At 45.4% G+C, this 18,596-nt stretch overlaps 1 protein-coding gene and 1 long non-coding RNA gene across 4 annotated transcripts in view; one reads left to right on the top strand and one right to left on the bottom strand.

Annotated features, from left to right (window-relative positions):
• AFAP1L2 (actin filament associated protein 1 like 2) overlaps positions 1 to 18,040 on the bottom strand; it is a 111,035-nt gene extending 92,995 nt beyond the window's left edge. For all 3 annotated transcript variants that reach the window (XM_067537038.1, XM_067537036.1, XM_067537037.1), the window contains exon 1: positions 17,719 to 18,040. In XM_067537038.1, coding sequence (XP_067393139.1) covers positions 17,719 to 17,734 — 16 coding nt within the window. In that variant the 5' untranslated portion in view covers positions 17,735 to 18,040. The remainder of the gene's footprint in view (positions 1 to 17,718) is intronic.
• On the top strand, positions 7,658 to 8,830 carry LOC137146082 (uncharacterized). Its single transcript, XR_010917834.1, has 2 exons — positions 7,658 to 7,760; positions 8,628 to 8,830. It is a non-coding gene; the product is annotated as an uncharacterized lncRNA (long non-coding RNA).
• Positions 18,041 to 18,596: the final 556 nt, after the last annotated feature.

Below are 18,596 nucleotides of genomic sequence, written 5' to 3'. Positions count from 1 at the left end.
TGCCTAGTGGTTAACACAAGAGTTCAGCCTTCCAGTTAGAGTTGGGTCCAGTGTGGGTAAAGTCCAGGAATGAGCCAAGGGTCAGTGCTGGAGGGACAGAAGCTGAATGCCAGAGCTGGAGGGTAACAAGGGTCATAGGTCAGAGTCAGAACTGAGGATCAATACCAGAGGGTAAGGAGTCAGAGGGGAACCAGGGCTGGAACAGAGTAGGAGCAAGGAGTGGAATTGGAACAAGCAGGAGCAGGGACTGGGTGCAAGCTGAAGCAAGGACTGAAACAAGGGCAAAAACCACTGCAGGCATGATACACATTGAACAGTCAGAGAGCTCCTGCTGCCGCTGGGCTTAAACACTAGCCAGCTGCTCTTTCTGACTGATCAGGTGATGCAACCAATCAAGAGGGGGAAGATGTGATTGCTTTATATAGGGGGGTAAATATCAGGGAGGGACAGGAATTATTTATGTTAAATGCCAATACTGACAAGACCAAACGGATATAAACTACTCATCAGCAAGTTTAGGTTTGAAATTAGATGCAGGTTTCTAACCATGAGAGAAGTGAAGTTCGGGATCAGCCTTCCAAGGGGAGCAGTGGGGGCGAAAACCTAACTGGCTTCAAGATGGCCCTTGACAATTTTATGTAGGGGATGGTATGATGAGACTGGCATGTGGCCCATCTGTGACTGCTAGAGATGGGGCACTAGATGGGGAAGGCTCTGACTTAGTACAGATAATTCTTTCCCAGGTGTCTGGCTGTTGGGTCTTGCCGACATGCTCCGGATCTAACTGATCTCCAAATTTGGAGTCAGGAAGGAATTTCCCTCCAAGTCAGATTGGTAGAGATGCTGGAAGGTTTTCACCTTCTTCTGCAGCACAGGGCACAGGTCACTTGCTGGTTTAAATTAGAGTAAGCGGTGGATTCTCTGTCTTTAAATCATAATTTGAGGACTTCAGTAACTCAACCAGAAGTTATGGGTCTATTACGAGAGGGGGTGGGTGAGGTTCTGTGGTCTGCGATGTGCAGGAGGTCTGACTAGGTGATCACAATGGTCCCTCCTGGCCTTAAAATCTATGAGGTAGCCCTGCTGCGGGCCAGCTGCGCTTCTTGGGTTGCTAGGAGACTGAGTCTGCTGTAGGCCCTGATCCCTGACAAGGCCACAGACTCACAAGCCTTCATCCATGTTGGGAATCTCCCATGATGCCAACCTTTAATGGACTGAACAATATTTCCTGCTTTTAGAAAATGGTCAGTGAATGAACAATATTTATATGGCTTATTATGTATACATGGATAATAGTGGGTACATTCTCTCAGGCTAGTTACATTTTGCCTAACTAAAATTCCCTCTACATTCAAATGAGTAAAATATTGTTCACTTTCTATGCAGAAGAGCTGCCAGTACCACTCTGCACCATTTTCCACTTCTGAGTTGGGTGTGTTTTCACAAGTGGTGAAAACAGCCCAGGACATATAGAGCTCAGTTCTCTATTTGGATACAGCCCCTTTGCACTGCTGGCTTAACTGACACAGGAAACGTGACCAGAGGAAGAGGGCATGGCTTGATTACCAGATCTCCTCCTGTGCAACACACATGTACTTACTTCAGATTCATCATCTTGCCGTGTCCATTAAGCAAGGAATACTCACAAACGTAGCTCCCTAATAATCTCTTCCACTATAGATTTTAAATTATTATCTTAGTCTCAATTACTTCTCAAAGTAATGCTATACCATGACTCTGTCTAGGACAGGGGCACCCAACCTTTGCCCGAGAAAGGTCCAATGCTTCTCTGGAACTAGTTAAAGGTGAAGGGAGACAAGAGCCAAACTGCAGAAGTGCATGGGGCCACATTCAGCCTAGAAACTGTACTTTCACCACTTCTGAGCCAAATGTGGCAGTGCCTTTGTTAATTAAGTAGTGTCCATTATAGTTCTTACTCCATGCCGCAGTCTTCATATAGATGGAGTATGCTCAAGTAGAGGGGTGGAAAGCAAGGATCCAACACAACTGGATGTTATGGGCTGCTTTCTTCTATACAGCTGAAGTTGAGTCCATAAGACTGAACAGAGCCTGTTTACTTGCCACGGTGAGATATAACTGAGTAGTGACAGAGTACCCAATAGGTCATAATTAGGATGATTGGGAAGCAGCATGCTAATGGAGAGGGGCATTAGATTGGGAGTCAGGAAACCTAGGTGCTGTGTCACCTCAGGCAATTACTTCATCTCTCTGTGTCTGTTCTCCCTCCAGTCCTTTGTCTTGTCTAGTTACATTGTCAGTTCTCTCAGTGTTTGTTCAGTGCCTAGCACAAGGGAGTCTCAGTCTTGATCAGGGCCTCTAGACAGTAGTGGAATGCCGACCAATAATAATAGAACAGATTATGTGGCTGCAAGGTGCTAGAAGATCTTTGTTCTTGCCAATTAAGAGTCCTAATTATTTCTAGGACAAGTGTTAGTCATTTTAGTTATAGGAACATTAGTGTTAATGTTTTGCTAATGATTTGCCAACCCTACATTATTCTGTTATAGGAACAAATTTTTGTAGGTTAAAATTTGATTTTGGGACTTGTCAAAGGCAAGAAACACAGGGTATGTCTACACTGCCAGCAGCATTGTCGGCAGTGCATGACTGATTCTGCGGGATCGATTGAGCAGCCATGGAGACGCACTCGATCCAGAAGTCAACGCCGTTAAGCCACATCCCGCAAAAAAAGAATAACGCTGTGTCGATGAGAGGGCATTTCCTGTCGGCACAGCACAGCGGGGATGCCACGGTAAGTACAGGTTAGGAAGTTGACAGGAGATACACAAGCTATGTAAATCCGCCGGCAGTGTAGACCAAGCCACAGTTAACTAACATATTAACAAAACTGGTAACCTCTCAGTAAACCCAGCGTAAGATCTTTGGACCAATCTGATCCCTAGAATCACTTGACTTGGCTGGAGTGACACCAGGAGTGAATTTAGCCTTTTGTGTTTCTTTTAAATTTGGGTCAGTGAGACATCTATGTTTATGGGGAACAGAAAACAGGAAGTTTCCAACAAAAACTCTGTCCAGCATGAGAATGAAATTCAACGGCAAAGATTTTGTGACTGGCTGAACACCTGGTCTGAGATTTTCCTAATGAGAAGTTAACATTATACAGCCCATGAGTACCTTCCTGAATTTAAATCTCAATGGAGAAAGTCCAGATAACTAAACTAAGACCCCAGCATGCTGCTTGAAGTAGAATACCATAGCCATGGTGTGTATCATTTTCTATAGTGAAATTGACTTTGCACATGGACAACGGCTGCACAAACAAACCTGTCCCAAGGATGTGGATAACAACTTCATTTCATCACCTATATAGAAATGTGAGAGCTATTTACAACACTAACAAGATATCCTATAAGTGATCCTCAAATCCCACTTAGATGATTAATTGGAATTCCCTGGTGCCTGAATACCCTGACAGCGCTCTTGTTTGACAATACAGAATACAATTCCTGCAGTATTTGTCTTGCACAAAGTTACAAGAACAATCATAAGAGCGGACGTGATATTGACAATAAATAAGTAATCTGGGGAAATGGCATTGTTTAAATCAAAAGTATAGCAGAAAGATAAGGAATGGCTAGATCAACCTAAGTAACTACAGCAATTCAACTCCACAATCATTAAAAAAAAAATCAAACATGAGCAAAAATAAAACATTGCTTCTGTGTGTCAATCAGGAATCTAGCTGCACTCATGAAAGGAAGTGCTTCCTAAATAGTCAAAGCAGTCAGGACACCTGGGTTCTATTTCAGCTTTTGTTCTAGAAATTATCATTATCCTTGTGAGATGCCCTAGGCTTGTTATATTGAGCACTGGAAGGGCACTGATAGGCCAAAGGACCAATGACAGCTTTAGAAGAAGATGTTTAGTGAACCATGAGAATTAAAAAAGAAGTCATTCAGTTATTGGGACGCTAGAGTTCTTGATCTTCTATAAAAGTATTTGTTTTTGGTCTTGACCAGATAATTGTAAAGTCTGAATCCTCTTATCTAGTAGAATTTTCATTTTACTTACTTTCCCTAACTCTCACTCCTATTTCTAGAAATATGCCTTGTCTATACTAGAAAAGTGCATCAGTTTAAGCAAAAATTCGAAAACTAGAGCAATTTTTAAGTTGATTGTAGATACTCTTAAACCAGTTTAAGCTTTGCTTAAATCTGTTAATCTTCATCTATACGTTACCAATTTGAGTGAGTAAACATAAGTAAGGGTAAATGCATCCAGGTTGGCCACGATTTTGGCCCGTACTAATGACTGAACCAGCAACCTCCGACAATAAAAAGGAGAGGCTCTACAGCTTGACCTAAAGAAGCAGCTCTTAAACTGGGATCTGTAACAGCCTCATATCCTCCTAGGATTGGGTACAGAGGAGGAACCTAAAGCATGCCGACCAGCTGGTTGCACATCTACATTAGAGGTTTGCATCCCATTAACTAGATTCTTTTTTAGATCAATTTAGTTAAACTGATGCAACTTTTCTAGTAAAGACAAGGCCTCAGAATCCAATGCTTTATACCAAATGGAGGCAAACAAAATCCAAGCCCAGCTATCAAAGGTTATTACAATTATGACAGATTCTGAATCAGTTTGTATCTATAGAGTACTCCATTGGGATTGCCATCACCAAGTGGAAGATGTCTCTTTGCATCATTAGGTTGTTGTGTTTTCATTAAGTGAACAACTGGACTGAATAGCAATCCACCAGATTGCCAGCTGCATAAGAATAAATTGCCATGGATTTAAAACATGGGAGGTAAATAAGCAGCACATGAAACTGAATGAACCAAATGACTACAGCAGGGGAATTCAAATGGGATGGAAATACATCCAGTCATATAAACAAGATTCTGAGTGAGTTTAGTTTCACAATTCAGCCTGTTACGATGTTAAGAAAACATGGGAGTTACATATACGGAAAGTGCAAGAAGGAGCAGTTACGATCCACGCACACTAGGTCTTCACTGCGCAAAAAAAAAAAAAAAAAAGCTATGTTTTTACATGGAGATCGCTATGTTGAATGAAATCACAGTGGAGACCAGGTGCAGGTATCTTTTGCGCTGATGTAGCTAGTCAAGATCAATTCCACACACCACTTCTGGGGTTCACCTCAACCATCTACAATGTAAAAACTACAGAGGCACAATGGGCTGCTGCCCATTACCCAATGCCCTAGAATCCAATTATTCTGAATAGTCTTCTTCCTATGCATGGCTTGATCATTGGTCATTAGCTGCCCCGGTATAGTTATCCCATAACCGATATGCAGTGATACATTGTAATCTCGCCTCTCTGGCTGACTGCATATGCCTCAGGGCAACAACAGTGCCTCTAGTTTTTAAGGAGAATGACAATAAAACAACAGGAATACGTGTTGGTAAAACTACTGGGCAACATATCTATCTTTTTATGAGATGCAAATGTTCTGTTATCTGCTCTATGGAAAGCTAAATTATGGAGACATTAGGAGTGACTCCAAAATTAATATTGCAACAAATTTTGGATACATATATCCTTAGCTGGTGTAAATCAGTAAAGCTCCTTTGACATCTGGTCCTGAGCCTGCTTTCGATAGTTATGCAAATACCATCACTGGTTTTTAAAAATAGCCTTTTTTTTTTTATCTGCAATTTTATAGCTGCAGTTGGAAATGCTAGCACTTAGACATCAAGGTACCTGACTGCACCTGCAGTTATGCACAGACTACCTGTGGATACCAAGTGGCTTCTCATTATATTTACAGTGAGGACATGCAGTGCACATATCTTCCACAATAGGCATGGTAATGTTGGAAGTTTGAGTCATCTGCATAGATGCCAATTAGACAGGTCAGCCATGGTCAGTGGTTTATCCCATACTAAATGAAACAAACGAGTTGCTGGAATGTTGCAGGGCTGCAGCTGGTGTGATGAAATTCTTCGGCAAGAAAGCTCCACGTTGCAAACATGCTTGTGGAGAAACATACAGTTTAAAGCCACCGGTAACATGGCGAAACCTTCCGTAACAAAGATCAGGATCCCTGTCAGCCAGCTGTTTCCTCCTAAGTCTTAATGGTTTTCACACACAATAAAAAATAAAAAATAAAAAGATTTTTGGGGTGAATTTAGCTGAGAAAATTTAGTTTTTGGAAATATCCACATCTCAGGATGGAGAAGTCTGCACACATACATTCCATTCACACATGAAATAATTTGTTACCTGTGTGAAAATCAGGATTGGAAGAATGGTGGCCTCATTATGCTAATTTTTTACCACCTACCCCAAAGCCTGCTCTCCATCTTCTAACTATGGCCTGTCTACACTTAAAAGTTATGTTAGCTACAGCACCCAGGGGTGTGAAAAACTGGCAACCTAAACCTCTCTGTAGAATGCTTCTGTCAACCCAGCTACTGTAGTTCAGGGATGTGGAGTTTCAACAGCAATGGTAAAACCTCTTTGAGAATTTCCTGGGTTAGATTTATCTTTAGTTAAAAGTGGATCAAACAAAACAGTTACTGCTGATACATTATGGGTCAAATTTTCAAAAACACTTACATTATTTAGAAGCACGAGTCTCATTTTTAAAAGTGACTTAGGTGCTTTTGAAAATTTGACCCTATATCTTTTCCATTTTCGGGGCTCATGTTAACTTCTTTTGTATCTCCAAAGTCTCCCTATTACCTTGGGGGAAATTTTGGAATCTCCCATAAACTGTGATAAGAAAGCCACAGGCTGAATTGCCAACAAAGACTTGCAGATATTTCCTATTCATTTGTCAGAATTGTGCTACATTTTCATCCTAAGCAAATCCAAAAATATCAACACAAGAAAAAAAAAGCAACCATAAACAACAGATGGTTTCATCAGAGAAAAAAAGATTTTGGCTTTTATTAAATCACAAATGGCACAATATGTATGTTATGTGCTGTTTATAACTGAAGACAATATTGCCAAACACCCAAACATCAGATGTACTTTCCATGGAATTTTGCCTATGAAGAAGGTAATAGGTCAGTGGGAAAAAAAAATTTTTATTAAAAGTTAACCTTCATAGGTGGAACTTTAGACCAAACAATTGCCATTTTCTCATGCTTTCCTCATGATTTCAAACATATCCCCAGATGCTGATACTCCGTGGGGTCTATATTTCCACAGCTAACTTGTTTCACCACGTTCTAATCTGCAGTATAACAGGCAGTAAGATCAGCTCTCCTTGCCAGCTGCCGTTACTCATGCTTGCCTTTCCTTTAATAACAGCTGTTCTCACTGATTTTGGCCCACCTGCCACATTTACTAAACACCGCCAATCATTAGCATTACTATTTGTTTCTGAAGACATCCAGCTCCAATCACTTTCAGTCCCAGTCATGCACTCTTTGAGCTGCGGCTGCTGCAGAAACAGCAGTGCAGATCCCCAGCTGAAGCGGAGTTCCACTAAAAGATCATGAAGCATCCTCACCAAAGCATTGGGGAGCCCTGCCTTCTCCAAATTCCCTCCCTAGCACACTCCTTCAGACGGGGCAGGTGGAGGGGCAGCTGACTGCATAAACCAGCTGAGCATTTCCATTGGTGGAATTCTCAGCTGGCCAGTATCTGACCCCTTTGTGCTACCTGAGTGGTATAAAGCACTCAGATCATTATAGAAGAATCTAACTCAGGATGCCCAGCACAGAGGACACCTCCCTGATCAGCTCACAGCTCTGAAAAGATTCCCATTTCATCCACCTTTGCTGGGGAGACTCCAGGTATGCCATGGGCCTCCAGAGGAAAGGAGAAAATTAACAATTGAGTTCTCCAAGAGTAGGCATAAACATCCTTGGTGATCTTCACTGAATAGCAGGTCTCTAGTCCACCTCCTTCCATTCTCCATCCTCATTGTAAAACTAAGTTCTTCCATCTCCTTTGCACCCAACACAGCATCTCAATTTGCCCCCACCTAGGAGCAAGCAGATAGCCTCACACACCTGGCCTGCCCCAGTCTCCCATCCCAGATAGCTTGCTGGCTCCTTCACTCTTCTCTGCCTTGGTCTAGGCTCCCACCATGACTCACCACTCCAAGGATAGATCCTAATCCAAGTGGGTGGTCAGGAATCAGCAGTAGAGGGAAGCAAATCTCATCAGGACTAGGAAGACGACCAGGGCTAGGGTGGATGATTTACAGTGAGGGAAAAGTGGATCAGAATGGCTCCTCACCCAACCCTCCCACCAACACATGCCTGCACTGCAATTAGACATCCCCAGCTGACCCGTGCCAACTGACTCAGGCTAAAAGGTTGGTACTAAGTGGCTGTTTAATTGGGGTGCAGACATTTGGACTCAGGCTACAGCCTGAGCGCTGGGTCTCCCCCACCTTACAGGATCCTAAATCCCGGGTTCCAGCCTGAGCCCAAACATCTACAGCACAATTAAAAACCCCTTCGCCCGAGCCTTGTAAGCCGAAGTCAGCTGGCAGGGGCCAGCTGCGGGTTTTTAATTGCAGTCTAGACATATCCCAGTGTCCAGAACCACCCCCCTTCCTAGCCCAGTGAAATGGCCACTTCTAAATCCTAGGAGCCTGGCCATTCACCAGGGAATTATTTATTTCGCCGTCTGAACACCTCTCCTTCTCTCAGGGCACCTTACAGCGATTTCAATGTACGAGACAAAGTATAAAATCAACACGAGGCTCGTTGACAGAATCCACATTGAACTGCCCAGCCCAGGCTGACGAGGACAGCCCCAGCTGCACCCCAGGCCTTTCCAGCTTCCATCAGCTTGTGCAGTTTTATCGCACGCTGTTTGGTGTTTTTCTTACAGCTCCAGCCCCTGGAGTCACGGCTGGGAGAGACTCTCCGCTTTCATTTAAAAAAACCAAAAAGTTAGTTTCTGGTCTCATGATTTTTGGGGTGGGGCGGGGGGGAAGGGACAGAGGCTGGGCTGATGACTGTGGAACACTTGTGGCTGGCAATACACCACACAGCCCCACAGGTGAGCTTTGCAGCATACCACAAGCGGGGTTGGCCTGGTCCATAGGAGTATCAGGAAGTCTCCCAAGAGGTCTTTGTTTTTTGTAAAGCTTTGGCTGGCTGGGGCACACACACTCTGCTCTATGGCACTGAACGAGATGCCTGTGCATGGAGACAGACCCCCTCCAACCCACACAGGGCCCCTGCCGTAGCCTGCTTCGGAAGCTTGGCTGGGAGTGATGATCCTTTGAAGCAGGCCTCCCACCTAAAGCGTGGGGAAAGGGGAGGAATGAAGATCCTCCCCCTGAGGCTTGGGTATGTGTACGGAAACCCTCCCAAAGCAAAAGGATGGTCCAGTGGCTCAGGCATTCCCGCGGGATGAGGGGTTTTACTTCTCTGCTTCACCACACTGCATGATCCCGGGCACCTCACTTGGATGGAAATCCTGCCCCACTGAAGTCAGGGAGAATTCTGCCTACAACTTCAGTGGGGAGGGGAGAAGATGACGGCCAGGATTTCACCTGTAGTGTCTCAACGTGTTTCCTGACTGTAAAATAGGAATAATACCAGTGCCCTGCCTAACTGCAGTGTTGTGAGGATAAATACATTAAAGATGGGGAGGTGCTGAGGCACAACAGAAATGGGGCCAGATAAGCAGCTAAGACAGATAGAACTGCCTCTTCCTGTGTGAAAAGTGCAAGGTGTTATTGCTATAATATAAAAGTAGGCATGATCCTATGACTTAGATCTGCACATTCCTAGAATTGAAGAAGTGTGTATGGATTCGGTGTTTTAGTCTGGCCCCTTCTCCTGAGTCTTAAAGAGGTGTGTGTATATGTGCATGCTCAAGACAAAGATGCACGTAGACCTACTCGCACCAGCTGGCAAATAAACTAGGGTCACATCATTAAACTTCCTCAGCCACTGGCAAACTTACTGTGCTGGTCTGTCCTGTCCCTCGGCCTGGGATACAAGAGGTGATGACTCAGTATTCTAAACCTAGCAAATAAGTACAGGTTGCAGGAGCCTGCATGAGTACCGCAGTAAGCCAAGTTGCTCATTCCTTAGAGTTACAGTCACACAGCTTTAAATAAGAACGCTCAGCCTCGTACATAGACTAGCAAAATGTGGGTATCTTCCAGCTGCCACATGTTTGCTTGGTTCCTGGTCCTTCCAGTTCTCTTCTTCCCACTGCTGTGAGAACATCAGCTGCTATCACCTTGGGTAGATTTTATTTTCATGGTTTCCTTTAGTCCAAAATTGGCTTCATTCATTTTGAAGAGCATAGGACAGGTTATTTGAATGGTTGTAAAATTTCTGAAGGGAAGGGAAGGCAAAGGCATGATTATCTTTCATGGCGAAAAGGTCCAGTTGAGGAAGGTGGTTATGGCATGAGCCTAGGATATGGGAGCCCTGGGTTCAAGTCCCTGCTATGCCACAAACTTTCTTTGTGGCCTTGGACTAGTCACTTAGCTTCTCTGTGTTCAGTTCCCCATCTGAGGAACAGCACTTCCCGCTCTCCCAGGAATGTTGCAAGGATAAATAAAGAAATACATTAAAGATTTTGAGGCATACAGACACTACAGGCAAAAGCTATTTATATCACCCTCAGATAGATATTTCTACTGGCTCTATTTCCAGCTGTACCATATTTTGTGCACTCCGGCTTTTATTTTGCATATTTTGCATATTGTGCACTCCGGCTTTTATTTTGCATATTTTCTGCACTCCGGCTTTTATGTCGGTGTAACTTCTGTCACTCAGGGGGGTGGTTTGTGCTGGCAGACGCCGGCAGCATAGACACAGTTATACCTCAGTCACACCTATATAAGCTGCATCCACACCAAGGGCATTTAGCCAGGGTTGTATACTGGTATACCTATAAGCATTCCTAGTGTGGACTTGGTCTAATTACACTAATTACTGTAATTACCCACTTGTGCCCAATCCATGGCTACTAAAGAGAAATAAAAGCATCAGAAACATTCCAAAAGAACAGCATGGGCATTTTTGCATATCCATTCAAGATGTTCCTGGACTGTGGTCTTCAGCAAAGAGAATCAGGGAAAACTCCAAAACAATAAGCTCATTCAAACACAATCTCTCTTCCCCAGCCAGGCGTCAATGCAAATAGATCCTGTTGTGTAAGGGAAGGAAAATAAAGGGTGGAGGGGGGATGTGTGCGTGTTTGGGGAGGGGAGGCATCATTCCCTTTGCCAAGCCTCAGCCTGACAAAGAAACACAGCACCATAAAGCAAGGGTGTGTCCTGACTCCTGCACCATACAGAGCTGGAGGCAGGTATTTTACAGGCAGCAACCTCGGTGCTGGCTTGTTGCCTTTTGTGTGAGCTGTTTCCTTTTGTTATTTTGTTGGATAGTACTCTCCCAGAGGGCAGGAGGAGGCAGAAAGGGGTGGGAGGAAGGCAGCTGTAATAGTAAAACCCCCTTATGCAGCCTAGTTCATTCCAAAGCACATCACAGACTGCACACACAGATTGTGTCTCACCACCAATCCCATTTTCCTGGTTGCTAGCACATGAAGCATATCCCCAGTGCTCATCACATACTGTGAAGTATAAGAGAATATTCACATGCCTGACAGTTAAAGGCATGCACAAAAATATATTACTGCCATCAAATTCTATTATGGTTGATGCCAACAATTTCCCTGACTTTCTCCAATGAAGTCTATATCTGCAGAGACCGGGAAGGATTAAAAACCTGCTTTATAGTGGTAGACTGAAACAGCTCAGTCTATTTATCTTAAAGGGTAACTTGATCACAGTCTATAAATACCAGCATGGGGAACCAATATTTAGTAATGGGGCTCTTCAATCTAGCAGAGAAAGGTATAACACGATGCAATGGCTGGAAGTTGAAGCTAGACAAATTCAGACCGGAAATAAGGCACACACTTTTCACTGGGAGAGTGATTTACCATTAGAACAATTTGCCAAGGGTCATGGTGGTCTCCATCACTGGCAATTTTTAAAATCAAGATGGGATGTTTTTCTAAAAGAGGTGCTCTAGGAATTATTTTGGGGACGTTCTATGACAAGAGGTCAGACGATGATCACAACGGTCCCTTCTGGCCTTGGAATCCATAAAACACAGGGACACATTTACAAGCAGCAAGCTACAGGATCCTCATGGGCTCTGTTGAGGCTAGAGATGCATCTCTGCTAGGAGAGAGAGAAAGAACGATCTGGCTTGGGTGACTGAGCGTCGGATGGGATTTGGCTTGAGGGTGGCTACCGGGGATCTATTATTGAGTTGGGGTGTGATTTTGGAAGCCATTCACAACAACCAAAAGGGTTTCTTCCTTTGGATCCCCACTGAGTAAATGAGGTGCTCAGGCCTACTCCCCAGCAGTGGCATTGTCTGCTCCCTCCACAAACACCCACAAGGGTCACTTTCATAAAAAGACAGGAGTGTTACATGGAGGACAGTCATTTTTCATCTGTATTTTTTAGACAGATGTTAAATGAGGCTAGCGGTTAGAGAGGATTTAGGGTTTGACTGAAGTAGACTAGAGTAGAGCCGTCTTGTTTTAACTATAGTTCAGAGATTGCCAGTTAGATAAAGTTAACTAACAACTGCAAACCTTATGCTAGGCAGAGTTCTAGCTTAAACCACCAACGTCTGAGGAGCCTGTAGACTAGCATTTATAATCCTGGTAGTTAACTCAAGATGATCATCAATGAACGTGAGTTAAGGAAGGGGCACAAACTGTAGTCTAGATATATGAGAGTCAGGACTCTTGAGTTTTATTCCTCCCTCTGCCTTGCTATTTAACCCTGGGCACATCACTTAACCTTTCTGTGCTTTGGTTATGTCTGCTCATCTCTCTAAGGCCTTGTCTTCACTAGACAAGCAAGTTGGTGTTTCAGCGTGTGTTAGCTGGCCAGGGTAAACCCTTATCTGCACTAAGATGTTAACATATGTCAAAATACCCCTTCTAGTATAGATATAGCTTAAACGGGCACAATAAAACATATCTACCCTACAGGAGCATTGCAAGGCTTAGTTAAGGTTTACAAAAATGCGTGTAGATCCTCAGATGAAAAGAAATGCCGTTTGTTGACTTCTTTCAACCCGCATATCCAGGAACAAGGGGAGCCCCAGCCCCCCGTGTCCTTCTCTGAAAGATCTGACTAGAAATCATGCTTTGGTTGGAGTTATACAGGCTTGTTAGTTTTTAAAAATCTATCTTGTCAATGTCACTATATTGCCAAGGCACTGGTGGCTGTAGCTATTGTCTTCCACCCACGCACATTTCCTCTGTCCCCTGCAAACTCCTTCTCTCCCCAATTCCAAATGGGTTACTTTTCCCTTTGCAGCTATTGCTTTTTTGCAGCCTCCATGCTGCAAGGGAGAAGAGATGCTTTCCGATTTAACCAGGCACATCAGAAATGAGTATATTAGGTGAGATCCTGCTTCAAAGTCTCCAGGGGGTCTTATCTACTTAAGAAATGTGGGAGCTTGTAGTACCCTGCACCTCTGTTCTCCGAGGCTGGGGAGATAAAAGATTTCAGGAGGGCAAGTAAGGGAGCCCTCTATAATCTCAGTTTTATCCTGGGCAGAGCCCTCTGCTGATTACTGGAGGCAGATAATGAGACTCCATCCTGCTATGGAGACCCCTTCTCAGCTTTATACCCCACATGGTCCTTCTTTGCTGCCCTCCTAGCAGGATTTCTATGACAAAGTCACTGAGGCTTGGGAGTGAGGAGGGACATCTATCTCTTCCTGGGAACCTGAGTTGGTGTTACAAAACTGCATAGGCCTTAAAGAAACAATGTCCTTCAAATGGAGTCTGGAATAAAACTGGTTCTGCTTCAAGTTCAAAAGTAAAAGGAATTCTCTCTGCTTGGGCAGTACATATGCCTCCCTCCCTCTCCACCCACTCACCTTAAGTGACAGGAAGATCTTAAAGTGAAATTCCTTTCCCTAAACAATAGCGAGACATTTTGACAATTCTTTTGGAGCTCGCTCATCTCTATCAGGAAGGCATCTCCCACACATTAGCTTTTTCGTGGTGATATCAAGGGAAGGATTTTGTACTGCCGTATATACTCATGCATAGACCAGCCTGCAATTTAGCGGCGCTGAAACCAAGAATAAAAAGGAGTGACGTCCATGTAAGCCGATCCATTTCTGATGAAAGACAATTGCCCCCAAACCCATTTCACCTCAGGGCATTCCCAACCTTCTCTCCCACTTCAGGGGACTCTCACAGATTCTTTCCACCCCTCTCATTCTCCTCTGTCTTCCCCAACTCACTAGTGTAACTGGGTTACTGTAATTAAGAAACAGCTGACCTGACACCCCCAAAATGAGTTTGTCAACAGTCTGCAAGTAACTCTTCTGCAGAGCGTCTAAGCCTGAACTCAGTATTATTGTTAATGCACATTGGCTCCTAACTCAAGCACAATAAAATAAATAAATAAATACAAAAAGTGCTGCCATGCTTCTTGAATAAGCTATGCTTTCTGTTCAACACACATGGACAGAATACACCCCTGATGCTCTGATGCCACCCAAAAACACAGCTACATCTGAATTAATCTACTGCCATGACATTTCTATTTGAATGGTATTGTGCAGGGTGTAGTAGAGAAGTCAATGAAGAATTTGATGCTTAATGTCAACTTTAACATCATTTCAGTGGCATGTCGAGATAACATCTAGCCCTCCTGTAAAATCCCTTTTGTGGTCTTAATTAAATCTGGCAGAAAGTCCCATATTTCCCATTGCACTAAGTACATAGTACTAAATTAGCCACCGTGCTAATGTACTCAGAAAATACTCAATGGTAAAACTCTGATTGACTCCAGCAGGGTTATAAATTCAGTCAGGGTCATTTATGGGCCTTATCAGTTGAGAGAGATAATCTTCTTATTTTTGAGAGGTGTGCCAGGTCAGTTAAACCTCATTTCAAATGAGCACGATCACCCAGTTTTGCTGCATCTACTCGGTTCTAGTAAAATCTTGTTCCTGTCACAGTAATGAGTCTGAATGAAATCCAAAGTCAGGCAGGAACCTGCTGGTTTAGCATGAAATTCCCTGTCAACTCACTAAAACATCCTGAGGGGGCACAGAGAATAGAGCAAGTGCTACTTCTGTTCTGCAGTGCAATCATTTGTATGTTTTCCTTGCAGAGAAAGGGCCAGCTCCTTCTTCCAGAGACCGGAGTCTTGGATGGGAACAGGGTCAGACCTTAAATGCCCACCATTTCAGAGCATCCTCCCTTTTCCTTGGCAAGAAGGGAGTGGTTGAAGTTGACAAAGTTACGTCAAGGCTGACTGTGGCACTTAGCCTTTCAATACCTATGGTGATTTTTTTTTGAACTTTTGCAAGTGTTTATTTCACTGTGACACTGGAGCTGCAGCAGGCAACTGCTCACTGAGCTGCTATTCCCTGCAGGAGAGTTTTACTCTCTACAGGTCGACGCAGACTCTAGAGATTGACCATTTTTGCCTGAGGCTTGGTCTACACTTGAAAGTTATCCTGGCAGAGCTGTGTGTGAAAAAGCCACCCACCCAAACAGACATAGCCACAACCCCCACTGACATAGAACTAGACAGGCCCACGCCTCCAGTGTAGGTGCAGCTATATGGATGGAAGAGGTCTTCAATCAGCCTAGCTCATGTTGTTCAGGGAGGCGGCATTCCTGCACTGACAGGCCCTTTCTGTCAGACTGTGTCTCTGCTATGGGGCTATGCCTGCATAGTGTAGATATACCCCAAGTCAGTGACAAAGAGCAAGCAGGTAGATTCCGCTTGATGAGCATCTCCGCACCCAACAAACTTATTTTTACATTTGGAAAACATTCTGTTGCCAGGTTGTGTAGCTGACAGGTGAACCCTTTGCATCATAAAGGGCTACGCAGGCCTGCCCAAGTAGCAAAATTATATACAGGGACATCGGGGAAGCAAAATGGAGACAGAACTTCCAGGCCAGCGTATTTTAATGGTGTTGAAGGAGATGTGGAGAGAGTGTGGGAAAGGTGACTTTTTTTTTTTAAAAGTAGGAAGAGATCAGCTCCTAAATGGGTGTAAATTGACATAGGTGCAGGCCGAGTAGGGACAGTCGGCAGGTGTGCATAGGTTACAAAGAATTTAAAACAGACCACCCTCTGGGCCAGGTTGATTCTGATCTTCGCTCCCTGGCCATCAATTCCGAGTAACTCCACCGACTTTAATGCATTTACACCAACATAATAGATCAGAATCTGCCTCCAAGCTATATAGTATTACTGTATATTTACTCAGCAACCAGAGCATTCATTCAAAAACAAAAAGCAACAACCCCCCCCCCCCCAACTCACACACACAAAGCTGAACTGGAGAACAAAATACCAATTTGCAGACCAGCTGCCATTTCCCCTCAAGCAGTTTCTCCTTCTGAACTAATGTAACTCATTTGGATGTGCTCGGATACACCCTGAGTGCACAGTAGGTAGAGAAAAGCAAAGGGTGGAGAGGGTGCTTGTCAGGGCAGAAGCAAAAGGAGGCAAGTCAGCTTTGCCCATGCTTTGCCGGGACCTGAGGCTGGAAATGTTAGCACATTTTCTTTACGGGAAAGGCCTTTCTGGTGCCAGCTTCCAGTTGTATAGGTCTGTGCCCCTGATGGAGCCTGTGCATTACTCAGCAATAGCTGCATTCGATTCCCCATCACACTGAGTGTGTGTGTGTGAGAGAGTTACACACACACACACACACACACACACACACACACACACACACACACAGCTCATCCAAGTCAATACGAGTCTTTCTATGGGCTTCGCTGGCCTCAGACCAGACAGACCCTGCGTTTCCACTCGCCACCACGCTATCGAAAAACGGACTTGAACCCGTTCACGCTCTCTTCCTAGGAAGACCGAAGCAGATCCATGCCGGGCAGGCCCGCCCGGGGCAAGCTCCCAACAGCCATCGCACAGCCACAGCTTGCAGGGGGAGGGAAGGATCTGGTTTGAAACTAGGACGTTTGCTCCGTTCCCACTTTCCATGGACTGGGACCGGGACTGCGCCTCTCTCTCTCTCTGGCCTGGCTGATGCTCGGTTCCTTCCCCTCCGCCTCACCTTTCCCCAGCAGGCGACCCCCAACCAACCCCCCCCCCGACACGGAGCAGACAAACCAGCAAACCCCGGGGGACTCCGCCTCGCTCGCCTCCTCCAGCCTCGGGAATGTTTTGGTTTGAGCTTCGCCCGCTCTCCGAACCGCCCCCTGGCTCCGGGTAACAGGAGCGGGCACAGCGGGGCAGCCCCCGCGGCTCCCAGGCCATCGCACGGACCCACGCCCCGGAGCCGGTTCTGAAACCGAGCCTGTGCCCGGGGGGGGGGGGCTGTAGCCTACTGCCCTCGGTGCCCCTGTCCGGCGATCCCGGGCACGGGCCGGGGAGGGGGGAACAACCACCCGCAAACACGCGCAGGTGCTGGAGCCAATTGCTCCGTGTAAAAGCCCGAGCCGGGCGTGGAACCCAACCGGAGTCACCCTTCAAAGATGAATCCGGAGCCGCTCCAGTGCCGCTGTTCACAGCTGCTCCCGCCAGCAGAGTCCCCAGCGGAAAGCCAGCAGCCGCCCCGGCTCCCAGGCGGGGTCTGGGTTGGCAGCTCCCGGTCCCAGCCCCCGCAAGACAACGGGGCTCGGCCCCTTTCGATCCGGCTGCAGGCGCGTCTCCCCCCCGAACCTCTCGGCTCCCCCGCACGCACTGCCCGGGCTCGCCCAGGAGCGAGCGGCACGATTCCTCGCTTACCTTTATATTTTTCCATTTGGGTCGCAGGCAGATTCAGCCAAGGGCGCTCAGGCGGTTTTCTCAGCCTTCCAGATTCCCAAGGATCCCCCGCCCCCCGAGAAGACGATCGCTTGGCCCCCAATCCACTTGTGAATTTCTCTGTCCTAAGACACTTTGAGCCGCTGATCCTTCCTGCCTCTACTCCGTTTAGCTCGCTCCTCTTGCTGAAAACTCCTCCCTGTGAGGTCACATACAGCAGCAGCTCGTCGCAAAGTTGACTGCACCTCCAGCAGCTTGTGTGGAAAAGGGGCTGTGAGAAACCAGTCAGTCCGAGCGATGAGTCCGTCCCAGCTACTGCCCCTGCAACACACACGTTACAGGATTTGCAGGTGTACCGGATCTAAGCAAAACTGAGCTACCTTTTTTTTAAAAAAAACCCAACCAATCCCAGGAGAATCGATGGTTCATTTCCCTTTATTGTCCATTCGGGGGGAATAAATCAGGGCTTGAGAAACAGCAAGCTGCAAGTATTATGAACAGTTCCTGCGGCAGATCAAGAGAAGCATCTTTTTGCAGCAGGGGAGCCAGAGATTTTTGATTAATGTTGCTGAAATGTGGTGCCCAGATGAAAGGCCAAACAGTTTTATTTCTATGGACGTCTCCAGATTAGGAAAGGGAAGCCCAGACATGAGGAAACCTCCTGCAGGGACTTGGAGAGATGGTGCAAGTTGGTACACTTATGCTACAGCAACTTTTTTTTTTTTTTTTTTTAAATAAAAAGCCCCAAGTTTAGCAGAAGGTAATTCTTCTCTGCCTTTAAATTGCTTCATCTTTCTGGTCTTAGTGATGAGTCCTCTCACATGGTCATCTTAAAAATTATAGGGATAGTTCCTGTTGTC

Source organism: Emydura macquarii, unplaced genomic scaffold (assembly GCF_026122565.2).
Source record: "Emydura macquarii macquarii isolate MOO-44397 ecotype Brisbane River unplaced genomic scaffold, CSIRO-AGI_Emac_v2 contig_3692, whole genome shotgun sequence".
Taxonomy (NCBI): Eukaryota; Metazoa; Chordata; order Testudines; family Chelidae; genus Emydura; species Emydura macquarii.
The sequence above is the reverse complement of the archived record's forward strand: the minus strand, read 5'-3'. Positions and strand labels throughout refer to the sequence as shown.